This window comes from Hyperolius riggenbachi, chromosome 1 (genome assembly GCF_040937935.1).
Source record: "Hyperolius riggenbachi isolate aHypRig1 chromosome 1, aHypRig1.pri, whole genome shotgun sequence".
In the NCBI taxonomy this organism is placed as follows: domain Eukaryota; kingdom Metazoa; phylum Chordata; class Amphibia; order Anura; family Hyperoliidae; genus Hyperolius; species Hyperolius riggenbachi.
The window spans coordinates 608,815,527-608,835,833 of record NC_090646.1 but is presented as its reverse complement, the minus strand read 5'-3'; the positions used below and the strand labels follow the sequence as shown (position 1 = coordinate 608,835,833).

Here is a 20,307-nt window from a genome sequence, read left to right as displayed (position 1 = left end):
CACATTGTTCCAACATCAACTAGTATTAAGTGCTAAAATCTTATACTACTGAATAGAGTTTGAGTTGATTATTATTGTAATTAAATGAAGTTTGTCTCCATCAAAAAGCTACATACCTGAAAGACAATTACATACCTAAAAGGAATGTTTAATTCACATTTATGACTTAAAACCGAATGCTTTTAGATGAATTATCCAACAACTGCACTTTGTCTATGGCCATAGACTTTTTCTTTTTTTTTTCCAGGACAGGCAGGCTTTTAATTTATATATTAATATTTGTTAAATTCGTTTTGTAAGGAAACAAACAATAGAGGGAAGAAAAAAAATATAAATAAATAAAAAATTAAGAGGGAAAAAAAATGCATATAAAAAGGAGACAACAGTTTTCCTAAAATGCATTTTATACAGGTATAGGTTACAAATATACCATTAAGGTTCTCATTAGGTGGAATTTGCCATATCCCATAATGCTATGCATGGCATCTGACCTGACAGCTGACCAATAGGGATAGAGCTCGCAGAGGTGACCATTTGCAAACTTGTCAAGGAACGGAGTCGGCACTCTAAGTCTGGAAAAATGTCACTCTTATTGAGGCATGAACAGCGTAGCTAAAAGGTAAAAATGGCTAACATGTTTCGGACCACGCCCTTAGCCATAGCCACATCAGGACAACCTGGTTTGCAGAACATTATGGGATGGTAGTTTGCTACAATGAATTCCACCCTTCGTCCTCATTAAGTTAAGTAATTATTTTAGGGGGTTAAATCTGAGCAATATTATTAGGGGCAGGGGATACTTTGGGTTAATTTCAGCATAAGGACTTACTAGGTGAGTAAAAACGTACTTACCTGGTGCTTCTTCCAGCCCCTAAAAGTCACGTGTGTCCCTCGCCGCAGCTCCGGCCCTATCCCTTCTCCCGATGGCAGCCTCTTAAGATCGCCGATCCCAGATGGGTCGGAGTCTCCTGCGCATGCAGGTGCGAACTCCGCAATAAGCTCCTGATTATGTGGGCACATCAGCGCACATGCCAGTGCAGAAGATGCCGACCCATCTGGGGGCCGGCAATCTTCAGAGGCTGCCAGCAGAGAGAAGACCAGAGCTGTGGCGAGAGACACACGTGACTTGTAGAGGCTGGAAGAAGCCCCAGGTAAGTAAAAAGAGTGAGTCCTTTAACGCAGAGCTCAGTTTTAAAGCATGAGAGGAAGGTCTGTTATATTGCTTCCTTCAAATTTGAGTCTTGAGATATACCATATATTTGGGTCTCTCTCAAATGGGAGTTAGTGCTACGCAGTGAGGGAGGAGTCAACGCAAATCCGAAAATCTCCCATGCAGGCTTATCTCGGGGTTAATATAAGCTCTTAAGGCGCATACACACGCCATACCGCCGCAAACGATAGGTCCGTCAGACCCTCCCGCTGGGTGGACGTTCAGCCGACAGTAGCACGTTATACGCGCTGTCGGCAGACTGATAAGGCTGTTTCTGAACAATTCACTCAGCCAATCGTTCAGCAACTGCTTTATCAGTCTGCCGACAGCGTGTACACATGTGCTACTGTAAGCTGAACGTCTGCCCAGCGGGAGAGTCTGACGGACCCGCCGTTTGCGGTGGTATGGCGTGTTTATGCGTCTTTAAAGGTTTTCTGTTGTCCCCATAGAGTCGAGACCTGGCAAAACCGCAAGAGTGGCTTCATATCTACGGTCACCTTAAGCCTATGGTACATCATGAAATCGCTACATGAAAGGTGAGAAAGCTTTTAAAGACATCCTAATCACATGAAACAAGTACCTATAAGTAATGTAGAGGGAAAGAGCAGAAAGTATGGAATACACAAAAAACTGGGAGAAACAAACAGAAAATAAATAAAAATAAATAAAATTAAAAAAGGGGGGGAAATAAAAAAAAAATAAAAAAAAAAAAACACACACAGAGACAGGGCGTCCATCTTCAGTAGTCAGACTCCAAGCTCATCCTCACATGAAGGCTCCCTTTGACGGCAGGTTTAGTGGCATGGCAAACAGAGCCCTACTCAGGCATGTGTAACTGGTCTGCCTTGGCCAGGCTATTCATCTAATAATGCACATATAAATCACACAAAGAAGAAAGAAAAAAAAAAAAAACAGAAGAAGAAAAAAAAAAAAAAAACATACAAAACCAAATTGTTAAAATCCATCCACTTTGAAATATGGTCACAAAAGAAAGAGAATGTTTATAGTATCTCTGGTTATGGAACATTGCCTACAGACTGATGACTCAAGCACACATTTCAGCAAGCATCTGCAATAGATCAATCTTAATACATAATCTATTTATATACGTTTTGTGTTACTAGCGAGGCATAGGGGCTGATTCACATGGACGGTTGCAAAGCAGTTTTTCAGTCGGTCGACAGCAGGCGGGCAGCTTCTCCACTGAATTTGTGGAGTATTGTGTGATAGGCGTTTGTGGTAGAATAGGCGTTCGGTTAGTCTTTTAGGATGCAGTTGCTGCTTCAAATGCTTCAGTGGAATGTTGTTGTATGCTTTAAAAAGAACCGCTTTGTAAGGCCCGTTTTCCAGACAACTGAACCGCAAGTGCTCTGCGGCTCCAAGGCCATGTAGCCAAACGGCAATGTTGGTAACACCAGGTGTGTCATCATCTGACATGCAGTGGCATTACCCGTTGGCAAAAAAAAGCAACTTGCCACATGTAAGCACGCCCACGGTTGTGCTAAGATGTGTCTACATGGGGGGGGGGGGCCTCTCCAACGCTGTGTCAATCGCTAGCAAGTGTCCGATGAATTCACTGCCTCCAGCCTCACATGGAGAATAAAGATCATGAACTGCCTTGTAAAACCTATTAACCAGTACGTGCAAACACCTGAGCAGTTCTGGTCGCCGGGGAATGATGGCTAGTGGTAGCAACAACACTTTACAACTGTTCATGCGAGTCAGCCCTAAAACAGATATTAAACATGTACAGGTAATGTGCTCTGTATCAGGCAGAAACTGAGTGTTTTGCTGACTAGCCTGTGACACCTGGGAAAGCAATACACAAGCCAATCAACATATGGTAGGTATAACATGGAGCATTTCAGAGATCTATTATTATTAGTAGTAGTAGTAGTATTATTACAATACTTTGAGACTTGAAGAAAAAAAAAACACCACCACGGACTGTCCACTGGCATGTTCCAGAAGACCACGTAATTACTTACCTTGGCAGAATCATAGAGGCCTGAATACCCCACACCATTCTGGCCAATGATAAAGCATCCCAATTTACCTAAATAAGCACCACTTCAGAGGTGGACAAAGTAATATGTTGTTCGGGAGACAGTACGTCCAATTGAGGAACCAGCAGAACCTCTCTATTGCCGCCGCTAGTCCCCCTACGCTCTGCTGTCCCCCTGAAAATAATCACCAGGCTAGCGACAATCTGCTTGTCGCTAGCCTAATGTGTACCTTGCAGCATGTCAATTTTTCCAGCATCGCCTCCCCATAGTGTAGCTCCCCCCGCCGCTCTCCACCTCGCTAGCTTCCTCCAATCAAAGCTAAGCCGCGACCTAGTTAGTAGTTTAAATATAAAAAGCGCTACTGTAGATAAAAAAAAAACAAATTTTGTTTGGCTATTTTTACCGTTTATCACAAAACTTAGATTATGTTCCTGTCACAATTTATGGTGAGTATATTGGATTCTGAAAGAATGCTAGTGTGTATTTTTCACTATGAACTGAGAAAATAAAAGTATTTTTAATGGTAAAAATCTATCTCATTGGCTCAGGGAACATATATTTCCTTTCACCAATTAGTGCTGCATCAAATAGTGCCAGTCTGCCAGAGGTGTGCACATGAGCAATGCCTAACCGTGCACAGCTGTGCTTCAGCTACCAGACATATATCTATGTCCTCATGGCTTAGGTAAAGTCAGAGGACGTAGATATACTGTAGTGGTGGATAAAGTGGCTAAAGTGATCTGTGTGGAAGTAAGGCTGTACAGCGCAGAACCTCATTAACTTGCAGCACTGCCTGCAGTCATAAATGGGGTTCTACAGAGCACCGCACTAGTCACATCAGAACCACACTATGGAATCTAATGTCTCCCCATCTCCCAGCCCCACCATGTGGTATCTGCCTGGCTGTAAAGCCCAGGCAATAATGTCCCCAGGGGTGCAGGTCTATGTGATCAGAGTGGGAGGCATGTGGCAAGGTTCACAATTAACCTAACGCAGTACGTCCTTGGGGGTTAGGAGGAGCACCATTGCTTACCTATGGGGTGCTGCTCCTCTAGCCCCCCGTCCTTATGGGAGTACCCATCACCAGCCACAGTTCAAAGTATCCGCCTATGGAGCCAACGCCCGGCCGCAATGCATGCCAGGAGCTGTAGTTCTTACTTCTCCCTGGCGGGAGATGTGCTCACAGCTACATACTACAGCTCCCAGAATGCATCGCGGCTGGGAGCTTGTTCCATAGGAAGATTCTTTGAACTGAGGCCAGTGATGTTGAATCTCATAGGGACGGGTCAGGTCTACAGGAGCAATTTCCCTAGTAGGTAAGCAATGGCGCTCCCCTTAACCTTCAATGGCAAACTGCATTAAGAACCCTCATCTTGGTTCATAGTGGAAAAAAAAAAGTGATGGGTGCTAAGTGCACTTTAACAACATTGCAACAGAACCCTGTTAGTCGTGAGTACTGCAGAAAGGCTATAGAATCTGTCAGAAATCGATTCTTTCAAATCAGCAAATCGATCAATTTCGATCGATTTGATCTGAGAGTATGGAAAATCTAGGTCGATCTGCTGCTGGCAGCAGATTTATGGCCCATAGAGTTGCATTGGATCTAATGGTGCAATAATGCATTTATAAAATTACTGGAAATCTTCTCCTGGTGTGTGGCACACATCAGATAGATTCCGATCAGATTCTACCCGATAGACATCGGACAGAAATCTATCTGATGGTCGAATCTGCTGCAAATCTATAAGTGTATGGCCACCTTTACTGTTAGATAGGGTCACTTTATTAAACTATCATGCAAATTGGAATGAGCCTAGATTATCCCTTTTATGCTGGGTACACACAATGCTATTTTCCATCCGATCTAAGGGAATCGGATAATTATTTCAGACCTGTCCGATCTGCTGTCGTTCGATAACTGGATCAATTTTCTAAAGTTATCAGTATGAACAGGTACACACACGATGCAACTTTAGGTCAGATTACAAGTCGATAAGATGGGAAATTGTATCGTGTGCCATTAACAAGCATTTTTTTTCAGGGGTCCCAGCGCTGGAAGGAAGACCCAGAGGCTTCACCCTCCTGAGGTGAGTAGCCCCCTTAAGGTGGCCACTAACTATCCAATTTCTAGAAAAAAATCGTTCGAGCGATCAGATAATTCTGATCAGATGTGAAAACATTCACTACATGCTTCCTATCTATCAAAACCAACAAGAAAATCCAATCAGACGACTGTATTTTTATAATAGTTTGTAATTGATTGTGCCAATCAATGAAGATTATTTACAACCAATCTGATCAGATTTTCTGATTGCTCCAACGATTTTTCACTAGAAATGGAACAGTTAGTGGCCACCTTTAGGGGAACTTTCTTCCTTACAGGTACACTAGACTGTCACATTTATAGATCAGCTGATTGTCAGACAGAAGCGGTTACTTCTGCAGTTCAGAGTATCATCACAATATAGACAGACTCCTTAAAGGGATACTGTAGGGGGGTCGGGGGAAAATGAGCTGAACTTACCCGGGGCTTCTAATGGTCCCCCACAGACATCCAGTGCCCGCGCAGCCGCTCACCGATGCTCCGGCCCCGCCTCCGGTTCACTTCTGGAATTTCTGACTTTAAAGTCAGAAAACCACTGCGCCTGCGTTGCGGTATCCTCGATCCCGCTGATGTCATCTAGAGCGCACAGCGCAGGCCCAGTATGGTCTGTGTCTGCGCAGTACACTCCTGGTGACATCAGCGGGAGCGAGGACATGGCAACGCAGGCGCAGTGTTTTTCTGACTTTAAAGTCAGAAATTCCAGCAGTGAACCGGAGGCGGGGACGGAGCATTAGGGAGTGGCTGCGCCAACACAGGATGTCTGCGGGGGACCATTAGAAGCCCCGGGTAAGTTCAGCTCATTTTCCCCCGACCCCCCTACAGTATCCCTTTAAAGAGGCACTACAGCGAAAAACTGTAAAATTTAAAATATGTGCAAACATATACAAATAAGAAGTATATTTTTTCCAGAGTAAAATGAGCCATAAATTACTTTTCTCCTATGTTGCTGTCACTTACAGTAGGTAGTAGAAATCGGACAGAAGTGACAGGTTTTGGACTAGCCCATCTCTTTATAGGGATTCTAAGGAAGATATTTATTTTCAAAAGCACTTAGTGAATGGCAGTTGCTCTGTCCAACTGCCAAAAAACTGTGTAGGGAGCAGGGAAGCTGGCCAGCATCATTATTTAAATCCTTTTTCTGGAATATCTTTATAAAGAATAAAGCCTTGCTGAGGATCCCCTATGAAGAGATAGACTAGTCCAAAACCTGTCACTTCTGTCAGATTTCTATTACCTACTGTAAGTGACAGCAACATAGGAGAAAAGTAATTTATGGCTCATTTTACTCTGGAAAAGCACATATTTTAAATTTAACAGTTTTTTGCTGTAGTGCCCCTTTAATGAGTAACTGCAGAGACCTTTACACCATTGTAGAGAAATGCAGGTCACATTCATGTGACGGCTGAGATACGTTATTCTACCATTTGCACAGCAGGTATTGTGCGCTTGCATTACAGAACAAGAAAAAAAAAAAAAAAGGACGCCAACTATGGCTGACCTGGATACAGTAAGGAAACCGTGAGCCAGAGAGAGCACTGATTCAAGCAGACAGAAAATCTAAGCAGGCAGGCGATGTCCAGCTATCCACAACAGCCAAGGCCCAGGAAATAGCATACAGTAGATATAATGTTTCTACACACTACTTCTGAAATTTGACGTTCTCTGATCTATAAAGTCTGTTCTTTCATCATCTTTACCTACGGAGTCAAATCTCAAAGAGTAGAGATGGTAAATTTATACCTCTAGATCATACATGTCAAACTCCGAATCTGGTCCTCGGAGCCATTACATTTCGCCCTCAAGTGGCTTCCCCACTTTGCATTATGTTCGGCCCCCTCTTGACCGCCAGGGAAGCTATATTGGAGGTGAAGCCCTAGATCACCAAGGAAACCATAAAGGGGAGGAAGGGGAAAGCACTAGACACCAGGGAACTGTATAGGGGAGGAAGCTGGACCACTAGACACCAGGGAACTGTATAGAGGAGGGTGGGGGCCTCTAGACATGAGAAAACTGTATAGGGGAGGGATGACCACTAGATACCAGGGAACTGTATAGGGTTTGGAAGGGGGGGCATTAGAAATCAGGGAACTTTATAAGGGAGGAAGGTGGGCAGTAGACATTGAGGTTAGCCCACGACTAAGTCCCAGTGTACAATTTCGGCCCACATTTGTGTTTGACACCCTGGCTCTAGATGGACAACAAAAAGTTCCTAAAAAAGGAGATTTTTTTTAAAAAAATTTTTTTTACTCATTTGTTAGTTTTATGAAATGTAAAAGATGAATCATTCAATTGAGCATCTCTGGTGGGTTTGAGTGGAAAACTTTGCAACTTGACAGTCAAGACTCTTGCATTCCTGCTATGCAGAAGATAACTTCATGGTGAATAACGGAAATTAAAGTGCAGGCAGTTTAGAGCAGAGTGCTGCACAAGCGCGTTGCTAGGCTACAGCCAAGCAACTTGTTTAGTTGCTACTTGGGGGCAAGAGGGACAAAATCGTGACGCAGGAAAGAGTGGTTTCCAAAAGATGGTTTAAGGAGGGGAACAATGAACTGAGGCAAACAAATTAAAGACACACTGAAGTCTCGTTTTTTTACCTTATTTTCTTATTCATCCTTCTTCAGCAATAAATTCTAAAGCTGAATTACCGCATCCCCGCAGCAGAACAAGTTATTTAATGCCCTGAAATTGCCCTGTAAACTTCCAGGGCTCGCATCATTCTGCTTCCTAGTAAAGGCAGAGCTTTGCCCAGTAGCTCAGCCTCTTCTCCAGTCAATCTCCGCCTCTCCCAGTCTTCTTTCACTGAGAGGGGCGGGGAGAGGCGGTGATTGGCGGAGACTGACTGGAGTGGAGGCAGAGCTACTACGCAAAGCTCTGCCTCTACCAGGCAGCAAAATCTACGACATGCAAATTCGGGGAACTTTGCAGGTCAATTTCATGGCTATAAATAACTTATTCTGCTGCAGGGATGCAGCATTTAAGCTTAGAATTTAATGCTAAAGGATGAATAAGAAAATAAGGTTAAAAAAAGAGACTTCAGTGTCTCTTTAAGTGCTGTGCATAGACATTCTCAGGAGTGTTGCTGCACATTATCTTACTTCTGAGGGAATATGCAGACAGAAAGAGGAGGATATGCTGTAACATGGAGGCAGTAATAGCAGAGGGAACCACTTCTAAACTATAACTGGGCAGGGGTTTCTGCAAACACACCAGGGTAAGGTAAATAAAATCAATAGTGTGCTACATCTGCAACACTGAAAAGGGAGAGCAAAAGATGTGAAATCTTGCGCTGGTGAAGCTCAAGGATCAATAGAACCATACATAACCATGTGCACAAACTCTAGCATCTCCTCAGCCCTCGGCTGTAAGTGAACCGGAGAAGAAAGACAAACGGGAGGAGCGCTCAGTACTGTGTTAACTTCTAATGAATTAAAAAATGTGCAAATACATGTGCACTTACTAGATAAAGATGAAGAATTCCTCACGATCCGCACCATCAATATTAAATCTTTATTGAAGTATAAAATTAAAACATGATAAAAAGCGTGGGTCGTGCACAGATGACGCACAGGTGTTTCGGACTTCCACAGTCCTTTCTGTAATCTTCTCAGACCCTGTGGCTGTTTCTACTGGGGTCACTTTTTGTCCCACCCACCAAGCCACAGCTCCACCCCCCCATTAACCTCCTACAGAGTATAAAGCTGAGCCTTTGTGTGCGTGCAGGAGACGTTAACTGACGAAGGCGTGGATACATGCGATCATCCCGCAAGGGCGCCTCGGGTCACCATTCCATCCGGACCCCACTGCTGCTGGCCACTGCAGTCCTCAGGTTGCTCCTTCTGTGGGACGTATTCTTCAGGGCTTTACGTCAAATCAAATGGCTGTCTTTCATCTTTATTCAGTAAGTGCACACGTATTTGCACATTTTTTTAATTCATTAAAAGTTAACACACTACGGAGCGCTCCTCCCGTTTTGTCTTTCTACTGAAGAGGGAGAAACTGGAAGTATTCCTATCTGCAGTGCACTTATATTTTAAGCTCCCAATGTTCATTTAACTGCATAAACTGTTTTAAACTACGCATCAGTTTAAACTGCAGGGTTCTACACACAAAGCTGCTGAAATTCTTTCGCTTCATATCTCTGCACTAATCACATACCAAACCACAATCCTAATGGTTTATACACACACCCAACAAGTGCACAACATGCACGTCCGACCTGACAAACCGCACGACCTGATGTCCTCATGTCTAGACAGACAACAGACGGGCAAACAACCAACTCATTTACATGATGCGCACTACAGAAAAACACATTCAAAACTTGTACAAGTCGTTCAAACGAATTGTACACACGGACCAACTGCACCATATCAGACGACCGTAAAACCAACATAAATCCGAGAGTTGGATCGGGTGCAACGCCTGTTAGTCGCTCAAGTCGTTTGAACACCTAAATAACGCCTTATCATCCAACACACTAAAGTCAGACGATAGGCAGTTTAGTTGGACGTGTGAATGCAGCTAAAGACAATCCTAGGGGCCCGTTTCCACCTGGGTGAAGTGTCCATTTCCGAATCAGACAAAGCACCCATGGTGATGCAAATATGCATCAGATTCCCTCTAACTGTGCCATGCACAGCTATTCGAGTTTGGAAGCGATGTCTGAAAAAAAATGCAGCAATAACCCTTCCCCCCAATTGGCTTTGATTCTGCAACTGAATTTGCACATGGGGAAACACAGAAAACTTGCACAAGTGGAAACGGGCCAGGAGTTTTCACAGGCCAAGCACAGCAACAAAAAGCATCATTCAAGGGGTGCAGGCCCACCTCAGACAGCCCCACATTAGCATTTACCAGTAGAAAATGAACAGAACACTTGGAAATAAAAGGCTATATAGGCAGTAGCAGACAATAGAGTCACAATGCAAAAGATCGAATGAAAAAAAATATTAGCTTTTACCACATTTTACAATAAATGTAAGGGGTGCGCATGCAAAGTATGCAAAGAACAAAGCATTTCACCAGGCTGCTAAAGGCAAAAGGTCTTTCTTTAGATCAGGGCTGTCCAACACTAGTCTCCCGAGGTCCATATCCATGCCAGTGCTTAGGAGGGACTGAGAAGCAGAGAAATGTGTTCTACTTTTTGTACCACACTTTTTGTTGATTTAGTCCCATCAATTAATTCGAGCTGTTCCAAAAATGCGTGAAGACCTCGGCCTTCGAGGACTGGAGATGGACAGCTCTGCTATAGATCACTTAGTAAATTTAGCCCATTTGATCAACAAGTGTTAAAAACTCCAGTTACGTCAAGTTATGCCATAGTCATTAAGCAAGAACATTATTCTCTATGGGGCTGATGGTGGCAGGACTAAGATCGGCTATTTCCTAACTAAGCACATTCAGACTCATTTACTAAAAAAACAAGGAAACTATACCAAAAGAGCAGTTAACCAAAACAACCAGTCCGAACATTCATTGCACTCAAAGGATATCCGAAGCGACAAAATAAATCCAACTTTACTCACCTGAGGCTTCTTCCAGCCCCTGGAAGTCACGTGTGTCCCTCGCCGCAGCTCCGGTCTTTTCCTGGGTCCCACTGGCAGCCTCTGAAGTATTGCCGACCCCCAATGGGTCAGCTACTTCTGCACATGCATTGGTCTCTGCACAAATGCACATACATCATCGGGAGCACGCCTGCTGACATGGGCACCTAGTGCACGCACATGTGCAGAAGATGCTGACCCATTGGGGGGTGGCAATACTTCAGAGGCTGCCAGCGCTACCCGGGAGAAGACCGGAGCTGTGGCGAGGGACACACTTGACTTCCAGGGGTTGCAAGAAGACTCAGGCAAGTAAAGTTAGATTTAGTTTGTCGCCTCAGATATGCTTTAAAGAGGAACTGTCCTGAAAATCTTAAAATTTAAAACATACAAATAAGAAGTACTTTTCTTCCTGAGTAAATTGAGCCTTAAATTACTTCTCTCCTATGTTGCTGGCATTTACAGTAAGTAGTAGAAATCTGACATTGCCGACAGGTTTTGGGCTAGTCCATCTCTGTATAGAGGATTCTCAGCATGACCTTTATTCTTTATAAAGACAATCCCTGAAAAAGGTGTATACAAAGATGCTGACCAGCCTCCCTGCTCACCATACTTTTTTTTTGGCAGTTGGACGGAGCAACTGCCATTCACTAGGTGCATTTTGAAAATAAAGAAACCCTTGTGAACCCCCCATCAGGAAATGGGTTAGTCCAAAACCCGCTCGGTTCTATCAGATTTCTACTACCTACTGTAAGTGACAGCAACATAGGATAAAAGTAATTTATGGTTCATTTTACTCTGAAAGAAACATACTCTTAATTGTATATGTTTACATATATTTAAAATTTCCGCTCTGGACAACTGCTTCAGATTTTCTCCACTTAAAGGGAAGGTTCAAGCAAAATAAAAAAATGAGTTTCACTTACCTGGGGCTTCTACCAGCCCCATGCAGCCATCCTGTGCCCTCGTAGTCACTCACTGCTGGCAGCTTGCCCCCGCTAGTCCCCCGCTGGCAGCTTGCCGACCTCGGAGGTCGGCGGGCCGCATTGCGTACATTTTTACGCATTCCCGCTAGTGCAGGAACATTAACATACATTTTTACGCATTACTGGTTCAATTTACGCATTAAACCAGTAATGCGTAAAAATGTATGTGTTAATGTTCCTGCACTAGCGGGAATGCGTAAAAATGTACGCAATGCGGCCCGCCGACCTCCGAGGTCGGCAAGCTGCCAGCGGGGGACTGGAGCAGCAGTGAGTGACTACAAGGGCACAGGATGGCTGCATGGGGCTGGGAGAAGCCCCAGGTAAGTGAAACTCATTTTTTTTATTTTGCTTGAACCTTCCCTTTAAAACTGTCCCGATAAATAAGCCATTGTAGTGGCAGCAGGGATGTCCAGTGCAGCTATCCGTCTCATTCGTGCCTGCTGGGAAATGGCAGAATTAGTACCAAGCCTGCCACATCAGCCCCATATTGCCAATATCACAGCACGAAGGACTGCATGGCAACCCTTTGAACCATTTTTATTTTCTGCTCGTGTGATGCTGGAAATGTGCACCAGCTAGACCTGAAATTGATTTTGGTGTAAAATCACCACACAGTAGTTTTAGATATAAAACACTTAATCCCATGATCCTGATGTCATAACGGAAAACTACTTAGCCATAAAGAAGATAAGGTAAAGTGAAACCGCACACAATTTATTACAATAGAACACCACACAGGACTGGAACTGTGACATTGAAAAGGACATTAATACTAACCTTCTGCGCAGGGCACTACTATGAGGGCTCTATCAATAAAAACCGTGTTTGTGAGATGCTGGGCCACACCAACACTGGAAGGCTCACGGTACTTAATGTAACATACTTTGGAGGAGAAAGCAAGAGGCGCATTTCTGAAAAGGAAAAAGAAGAGACACTTTAGCACATAATTTACCTTATACATACAGCGCTTTACAAGTAAAGGTGAACTACATGTAAAAGACATCTCAGAGAGAGACTAATTACTAATTACTGAAAACTTTGAAAAGCAAATCTGAAGCTAAAAAATGTCCGTAGTAACATTATTATTACTGTATTTTTTGGACTATAAGACTCACTTTTTCTCACCCAAAAAGTGGTGAAAAAAAGTAACCACTAGCTTTAAAGAGACTCTGTAATAAAAAAAACCTCCCCTTGGGGTACTTCCCTTGGGAGGGGGAAGCCTCAATGTCCCAATGAGGCTTCCCCCATCTCTGTAGCTGCAGGCAATCCAGCGCTGGGCCCCCCGAAGCGTCCCGCAATCCTGGCTCGACAAGCCTTGCTATATTTACCTTTTCTGGCTCCAGCGGGGGCGCTGTTGCGGCTTTCGGCACAGAAATAGCCGATCTCTGTCGGGTCCGCTCTACTACGCAGGTGCAGGAGACTTGCGCCTGCGCAGTAGAGCAGACCGACAGCAATTGGCCATTTCCGCCTATCTCCGAGCGGAGAGCAGATACTGCGCCTGCGCTGGAGCCGGGGAGGTAAATATTTACACCCCGCAGTTCAGAGGGGCACAGCGAGACCGCCGTGGGACGTAGGAGTAGGGCTGTGGAGTCAGTCCAAAAATCCACCGACTCAGACTCCTCAGTTTAGGATTCCACCGACTTCGACTCCTCTAATTTGCATATTACAATTTTATTGATTAACAGTATGTAACGTGAAATTCGTCTCTTAACCACTTCAGCACCACAGGGTTTTTTGCTTAAAAACCAGAGCAATTTTCACATTTCAGCGCTCCTCCCATTCATTCACCAATAACTATTGCTACTCATCAGATGTAAATGATCTATATCTTGTTTTTTTGCCACAAATTATGCTTTGTGAGGGTGATATTTGCTTTTAGTAATTATGCTATTACCTGTGCATTTTAAAGGGAAAAATTAGAAAAAAAAAGAAAAAATACACTATTTCTCCATTTCCATCCACTATAGTTTTCAAATAAACAATGTTACCATAGGTAAAACCCACACATTGTATTTGCTAATTTGTCCTGGTTATCTCAACATTTAAATAATGTTCCTAGTACAATGTATGGCGATAATATATTAGTTTCTGGTTTGTATTTTTTGTTTTCTCATTGTACTCTATCAGTAATTAAAAGCCCTTATCTTATTGATTAACAGTAATACACTCTCATGGCATACATATTTTAAAAGCTAAGTCCCTAGGGTAACTATGTATTCTCTTTTCAATGCTGTCACTTTTGTTTTTTTTACAAGTATTTATTTAGGGGTATAGAGTACATGAAAATAACAGTTTTCTTGCTTTTCATTCAGTTTTCCGATAAAAAAAATAAAAATCATATGACTTAGCCCTCAGTTGTCAAACAACACAAAATCTATTATCTCACTTGTCACGGTTAAACTGATACCCTATATACATAATCAGATAGCTTATTGGGCATACAGCACACTGTTTACCACAAGTACGCCTATCTACTCCCCTGAGCTTCAGATGAAGTTTTGTGGGGAGTAGATAAGTGTAGCAAGGGATTCAAAGTGGTTAACTGCCAACGCTTAGGAATTTTACAAGACAACTGAAGTGAGAAGGATATGTAGACTGCCATATTTATTCCCTTTAGACTAAAACTAGTCCTTGCTAAGAGTAAAAAAAAAAGGTACAAACCGGAACAAAGAACATCAGGCCCTAGGCAATGTAACTGTGGGTACATGTAAGAGTGATGTGCAGGTACTCTGCAGGGGAATGAGGAGATTCTTCCTCTATTACACATTCTTCATGCACAATCTGAACAAGGTTTATGGGTGACAGACAACACCTCTCTGTTCAATGTGCACAACATTCTCAGTGGATTCCCTGCAGCTCTGTGGGGAGTGCATATGTAGAGTATAGTACTACTGTGTAACAAAGTAAACCTGAGACAGATGAAATTAAAGTTTTATACATACCTGGGGCTTCCTCCAGCCCCATTCAGGCTAATCAGTCCCTCGCTGTCCTCCTCCGCCACCTGGATCTTCTGCTATGAGTCCAGGTACTTGAGCCAGTCTGGCATAGTGCGCATACACACACTCCACCGCCGGAAGCATACTACACCTGCGCAGCACTATTGCGCAGGTGCAGTATGCTCCTGGCTGTGGAAGCGGCACGTAGCCAGACTGTGCTGACTGGCTGAATTACCAGGACTCATAGCAGAAGATCCAGTTGGTGGAGGTGGAGGACAGCGAGGGACTGATTAGCCTGAAGGGGGCTGGAAGAAGCCCCAGGTATGTATAACACTTTTCTTTTCATCCGTCTCAGGTACCCTTTAATTTGTAGTCACCAAACCAAATTTTAACAACATATCAAATTATTTAATTTCATGAGCAAAGAGAGTGCATACATTTGCATAAATCAGAATCAACGCAGAATTATTTCCATCTCATTGACCATCTCTATTAGTGACACAGCTACACATCAGGCTTTATACTTACAGCATAGACGTTATTTAATATATATATATAAGAGATTCCTGTGTACACATCATATATACTGTACAGTCACAATCAGATATGTATATCTGACTTTAAAAATACGGGGACTGCTTTATTGAAGCAGCACAAGTAACTAATTTTGATTGGTTTATTTCATTTTTGTGGACTGAGCACAGCTATTACTGTATATATACACATTATTTTTAATGACTATTATCTGAGAAATAGAACATTTTATCATATTTTCTATTTTAATTACAGTTACAAATTCATTAGGAGTCGGAGCATTTTTTCCTGACTCCGACTCCAGGCACCCAAAATTGCTCCGACTCCACAGCCCTGCTTAGGAAGACGGGGGAAGTCTCGATAGGATCCGGAGGCTTCCCCCACCTGAGGCGAGTACCCCCCAGGGGAACTTTTTTTTAGTTACAGGTTTTCTTTACAATCCATTAGCTTAAAGTGAACCTGTTGTGAAAAAACGTGCCCCTAAGGGGGTACTTACCTCAGGAGGGGGAAGCCTCTGGACACTGATGAGGCTTCCGCCGTCCTCCAGCGCTGGGACTCCTGAAGATCTCCTTGTTGGCTGCTACTCAGTGTGCATACATGCGCACTAGGAGCAGTCCGCTTGGCTCCCGCGGAAATAGCTCAGCCTAATCTGGTCGGCTCTAACGCACAGGCGTCTGCGCAGTAGAGAGGAACCCGATCAGGCTCAGCTATTTCCCCGAGCGGGAAGCTGCTACTGCGCCTGTGTGCCACTGCAATGGAGATTGGTTTTGTTTGTATTTTGTCTGGGGATCCCAAGACAGGATCGGAGGAATCCAGAAGCTTCCCACCTCCAAGGTAAGTACTCCTCAGGGCCACCTTTTCCCTTACAGGTGTTCTATAAATCTGCTGTGGGAAACAGCTGCGACTAGACTTTTCTGCCTCTTTATAAATATCATTTGTAGCTAGGCGTGTTAGTAATATAGCTGGATTTTTATTGCACGTAAATGGCGATCAAGGCTGGCGGGTGGGGTGCCATCACGCTGAAAGAGACTTCATGCTCAATGTATCCTTGTGCCAGGAAAGCGCCTGTCCTTTCCTCACTCACAACATTTCCTTCCACAGGTTTTGACACAATCATAAATTATTTTTAAATTCCTAATTACCTCAGACATACTCCCAGGGCAGTTTCTAGTTCCGACCCAGCATAGGTTGCCAGAAAGCCCCCCCAAGTATAGGTTGCCAAAGAGTTGTCAACTCCCTATAGTACAGATTGCCAAAAGTCCACCCCCATACCATGTTTCCCCCGAAAATAGGACGCTGTCTTATATTAATTTTTCCTTCAAATTATGTGCTAGGGCTTATTTTTGGGGAGCTCATATTTTGTGGAGGTAACCAGATCCCCCTGTATATAGCCAATGTATATAGTCAGACCCCCCAGTATAGCCAGTGTATATAGTCAGATCCTCCATATAGCCAGTGTATATAGCCAGACCCCCCCATATAGCCAGTCAGACCCCCCTGTATAGCCAGTGTATATAGTCAGACCCCCCTGTATAGCCAGTGTATATAGTCAGATCCCCCATATAGCCAGTGTATATAGTCAGACCCCCCATATAGCCAGTGTATATAGTCAGACCCCCCTGTATAGCCAGTGTATATAGTCAGACCCCCCCCCCATATAGCCAGTGTATATAGTCAGACCCCCCCCCCCCATATAGCCAGACCCCCCCATATAGCCAGTGTATATAGTCAGATCCTCCATATAGCCAGTGTATATAGTCAGACCCCCCCCCCATATAGCCAGTGTATATAGTCAGACCCCCCAGTATAGCCAGTGTATATAGTCATATCCTCCATATAGCCAGTGTATATAGTCAGACCCCCCCATATAGCCAGTCAGACCCCCCTGTATAGCCAGTGTATATAGTCAGACCCCCCTGTATAGCCAGTGTATATAGTCAGACCCCCCCATATAGCCAGTGTATATAGTCAGCCCCCCTTATATAGCCAGTGTATATAGTCAGCCCCCCTTATATAGCCAGTGTATATAGTCAGACCCCCCTGTATAGCCAGTGTATATAGTCAGACCCCCCCCCCATATAGCCAGTGTATATAGTCAGACCCCCCCCCCATATAGCCAGTGTATATAGTCAGACCCCCCCATATAGCCAGTGTATATAGTCAGCCCCCCTTATATAGCCAGTGTATATAGTCAGACCCCCCCTGTATAGCCAGTGTATATAGTCAGACCCCCCACATAGCCAGTGTTTATAGTCAGACCCCCCGGTATAGCCAGTGTATATAGTCAGACCCCCCCCCCACCTTACCTAATCTGCTCCTGGCCCCCACCTTAAAGTCCAGATCCCTCTTCAGTTTATGCCGGTATAGCAGTGCACGCATCAGTGGAGACTTGCAGCAAAAACAGCTACGGTAATGTATCCAGAAACAGCGCTGACAGGAAGCAAACTGAGGTCACTTCCTGTGTAGGGCGGAGCTGTCTCCCCATGGATGCACACAGCACCACACATCCCCAGCTGTCTCCCCATGGATGCACACAGCACCACACATCCCCAGCTGTCTCTCCATGGACGCACACAGCTCCACACATCCCCAGCTGTCTCTCCATGGACTCGCACAGCTCCACACATCCCCAGCTGTCTCTCCATGGATGCTCACATCCCCAGCTGTCTCTCCATGGAAGCACACAGCACCACACATCCCCAGCTGTCTCTCCATGGATGCACACAGCACCACACATCCCCAGCTGTCTCTCCATGGATGCACACAGCACCACACATCCCCAGCTGTCTCTCCATGGATGCACACAGCACTACACATCCCCAGCTATCTCTCCATGGATGCACACAGCACCACACATCCCCAACTGTCTCCCAATGGATGCACACAGCACCACACATCCCCAGCTGTCTCTCCATGGATGTACACACATCCCCAGCTGTCTCTCCATGGATGTACACACATCCCCAGCTGTCTCTCCATGGATGTACACACATCCCCAGCTGTCTCTCCATGGATGTACACACATCCCCAGCTGTCTCTCCATGGATGTACACACATCCCCAGCTGTCTCTCCATGGATGTACACACATCCCCAGCTGTCTCTCCATGGATGTACACACATCCCCAGCTGTCTCTCCATGGATGTACACACATCCCCAGCTGTCTCTCCATGGATGTACACACATCCCCAGCTGTCTCTCCATGGATGTACACACATCCCCAGCTGTCTCTCCATGGATGTACACACATCCCCAGCTGTCTCTCCATGGATGTACACACATCCCCAGCTGTCTCTCCATGGACATGCACAGCACCACACATCCCCAGCTGTCTCCCCATGGATGCAAGTCTCCACACATTCCCAGCTGTCTCTCCATGGATGCGCACAGCACCACACATCCCCAGCTGTCTCTCCATGGATGCGCACAGCACCACACATCCCCAGCTGTCTCTCCATGGATGCGCACAGCACCAAACATTCCTAGCTGTCTCTCCATGGATGTGCAAAGCTTCACACATCCCCAGCTGTCTCTGCATGGATGCACACAGCTACACACATCCTCAGCTGTCTCTCCATGGATGCGCACAGCACCACACATCCCCAGCTGTCTCTCCATGGATGCGCACAGCTCCACACATCCCCAGCTGTCTCTCCATGGATGCGCACAGCTCCACACATCCCCAGCTGTCTCCACACATCCTCAGCTGTCTCTCCATGGATGCGCACAGCACCACACATCCCCAGCTGTCTCTCCATGGATGCACACAGCACCACACATTCCTAGCTGTCTCTCCATGGACGCGCACAGCACCACACATCCCCAGCTGTCTCTCCATGGACGCGCACAGCACCACACATCCCCAGCTGTCTCTCCACAGACGCGCACAGCACCACACATCCTCAACTGTCTCTCCATGGACGCGCACAGCACCACACATCCCCAGCTGTCTCTCCATGGACGCGCACAGCACCACACATCCCCAGCTGTCTCTCCATGGACGCGCACAGCACCACACATCCCCAGCTGACTCTCCATGGACGCGCACAGCACCACACATCCCCGGCTGTCTCTCCATGGATGCACAAGGCTCCACACTTCCGCAGCTGTCTCTCCATGGACGCACACAGCACCACACATCCCCAGCTGTCTCTCCATGGACGCGCACAGCACCACACATCCCCAGCTGTCTCCCCATGGATGCACACAGCACCACACATCCCCTGCTGTCTCTCCATGGACGCGCACAGCTCCACACATCCCCAGCTGTCTCCCCATGGATGCACACAGCACCACACATCCCCAGCTGTCTCCCCATGGATGCACACAGCACCACACATCCCCAGCTGTCTCCCCATGGACGCACACAGCTCCACACATCCCCAGCTGTCTCTCCATGGACTCGCACAGCTCCACACATCCCCAGCTGTCTCTCCATGGATGCTCACATCCCCAGCTGTCTCTCCATGGAAGCACACAGCACCACACATCCCCAGCTGTCTCTCCATGGATGCACACAGCACCACACATCCCCAGCTGTCTCTCCATGGATGCACACAGCACCACACATCCCCAGCTGTCTCTCCGTGGATGCACACATCCCCAGCTGTCTCTCCGTGGATGCACACATCCCCAGCTGTCTCTCCGTGGATGCACACATCCCCAGCTGTCTCTCCGTGGATGCACACATCCCCAGCTGTCTCTCCGTGGATGCACACATCCCCAGCTGTCTCTCCGTGGATGCACACATCCCCAGCTGTCTCTCCGTGGATGCACACATCCCCAGCTGTCTCTCCGTGGATGCACACATCCCCAGCTGTCTCTCCGTGGATGCACACATCCCCAGCTGTCTCTCCGTGGATGCACACATCCCCAGCTGTCTCTCCGTGGATGCACACATCCCCAGCTGTCTCTCCGTGGATGCACACATCCCCAGCTGTCTCTCCGTGGATGCACACATCCCCAGCTGTCTCTCCGTGGATGCACACATCC

At 45.7% G+C, this 20,307-nt stretch overlaps 1 protein-coding gene across 2 annotated transcripts in view; it reads right to left on the bottom strand.

Moving 5' to 3' along the window:
* The window catches only part of SREK1 (splicing regulatory glutamic acid and lysine rich protein 1), a 66,763-nt gene that overhangs the window by 45,731 nt on the left and 725 nt on the right, over positions 1–20,307 (bottom strand). For both annotated transcript variants that reach the window (XM_068249973.1, XM_068249983.1), the window contains exon 2: positions 12,624–12,757. In XM_068249973.1, coding sequence (XP_068106074.1) covers positions 12,624–12,757 — 134 coding nt within the window. The remainder of the gene's footprint in view (positions 1–12,623; positions 12,758–20,307) is intronic.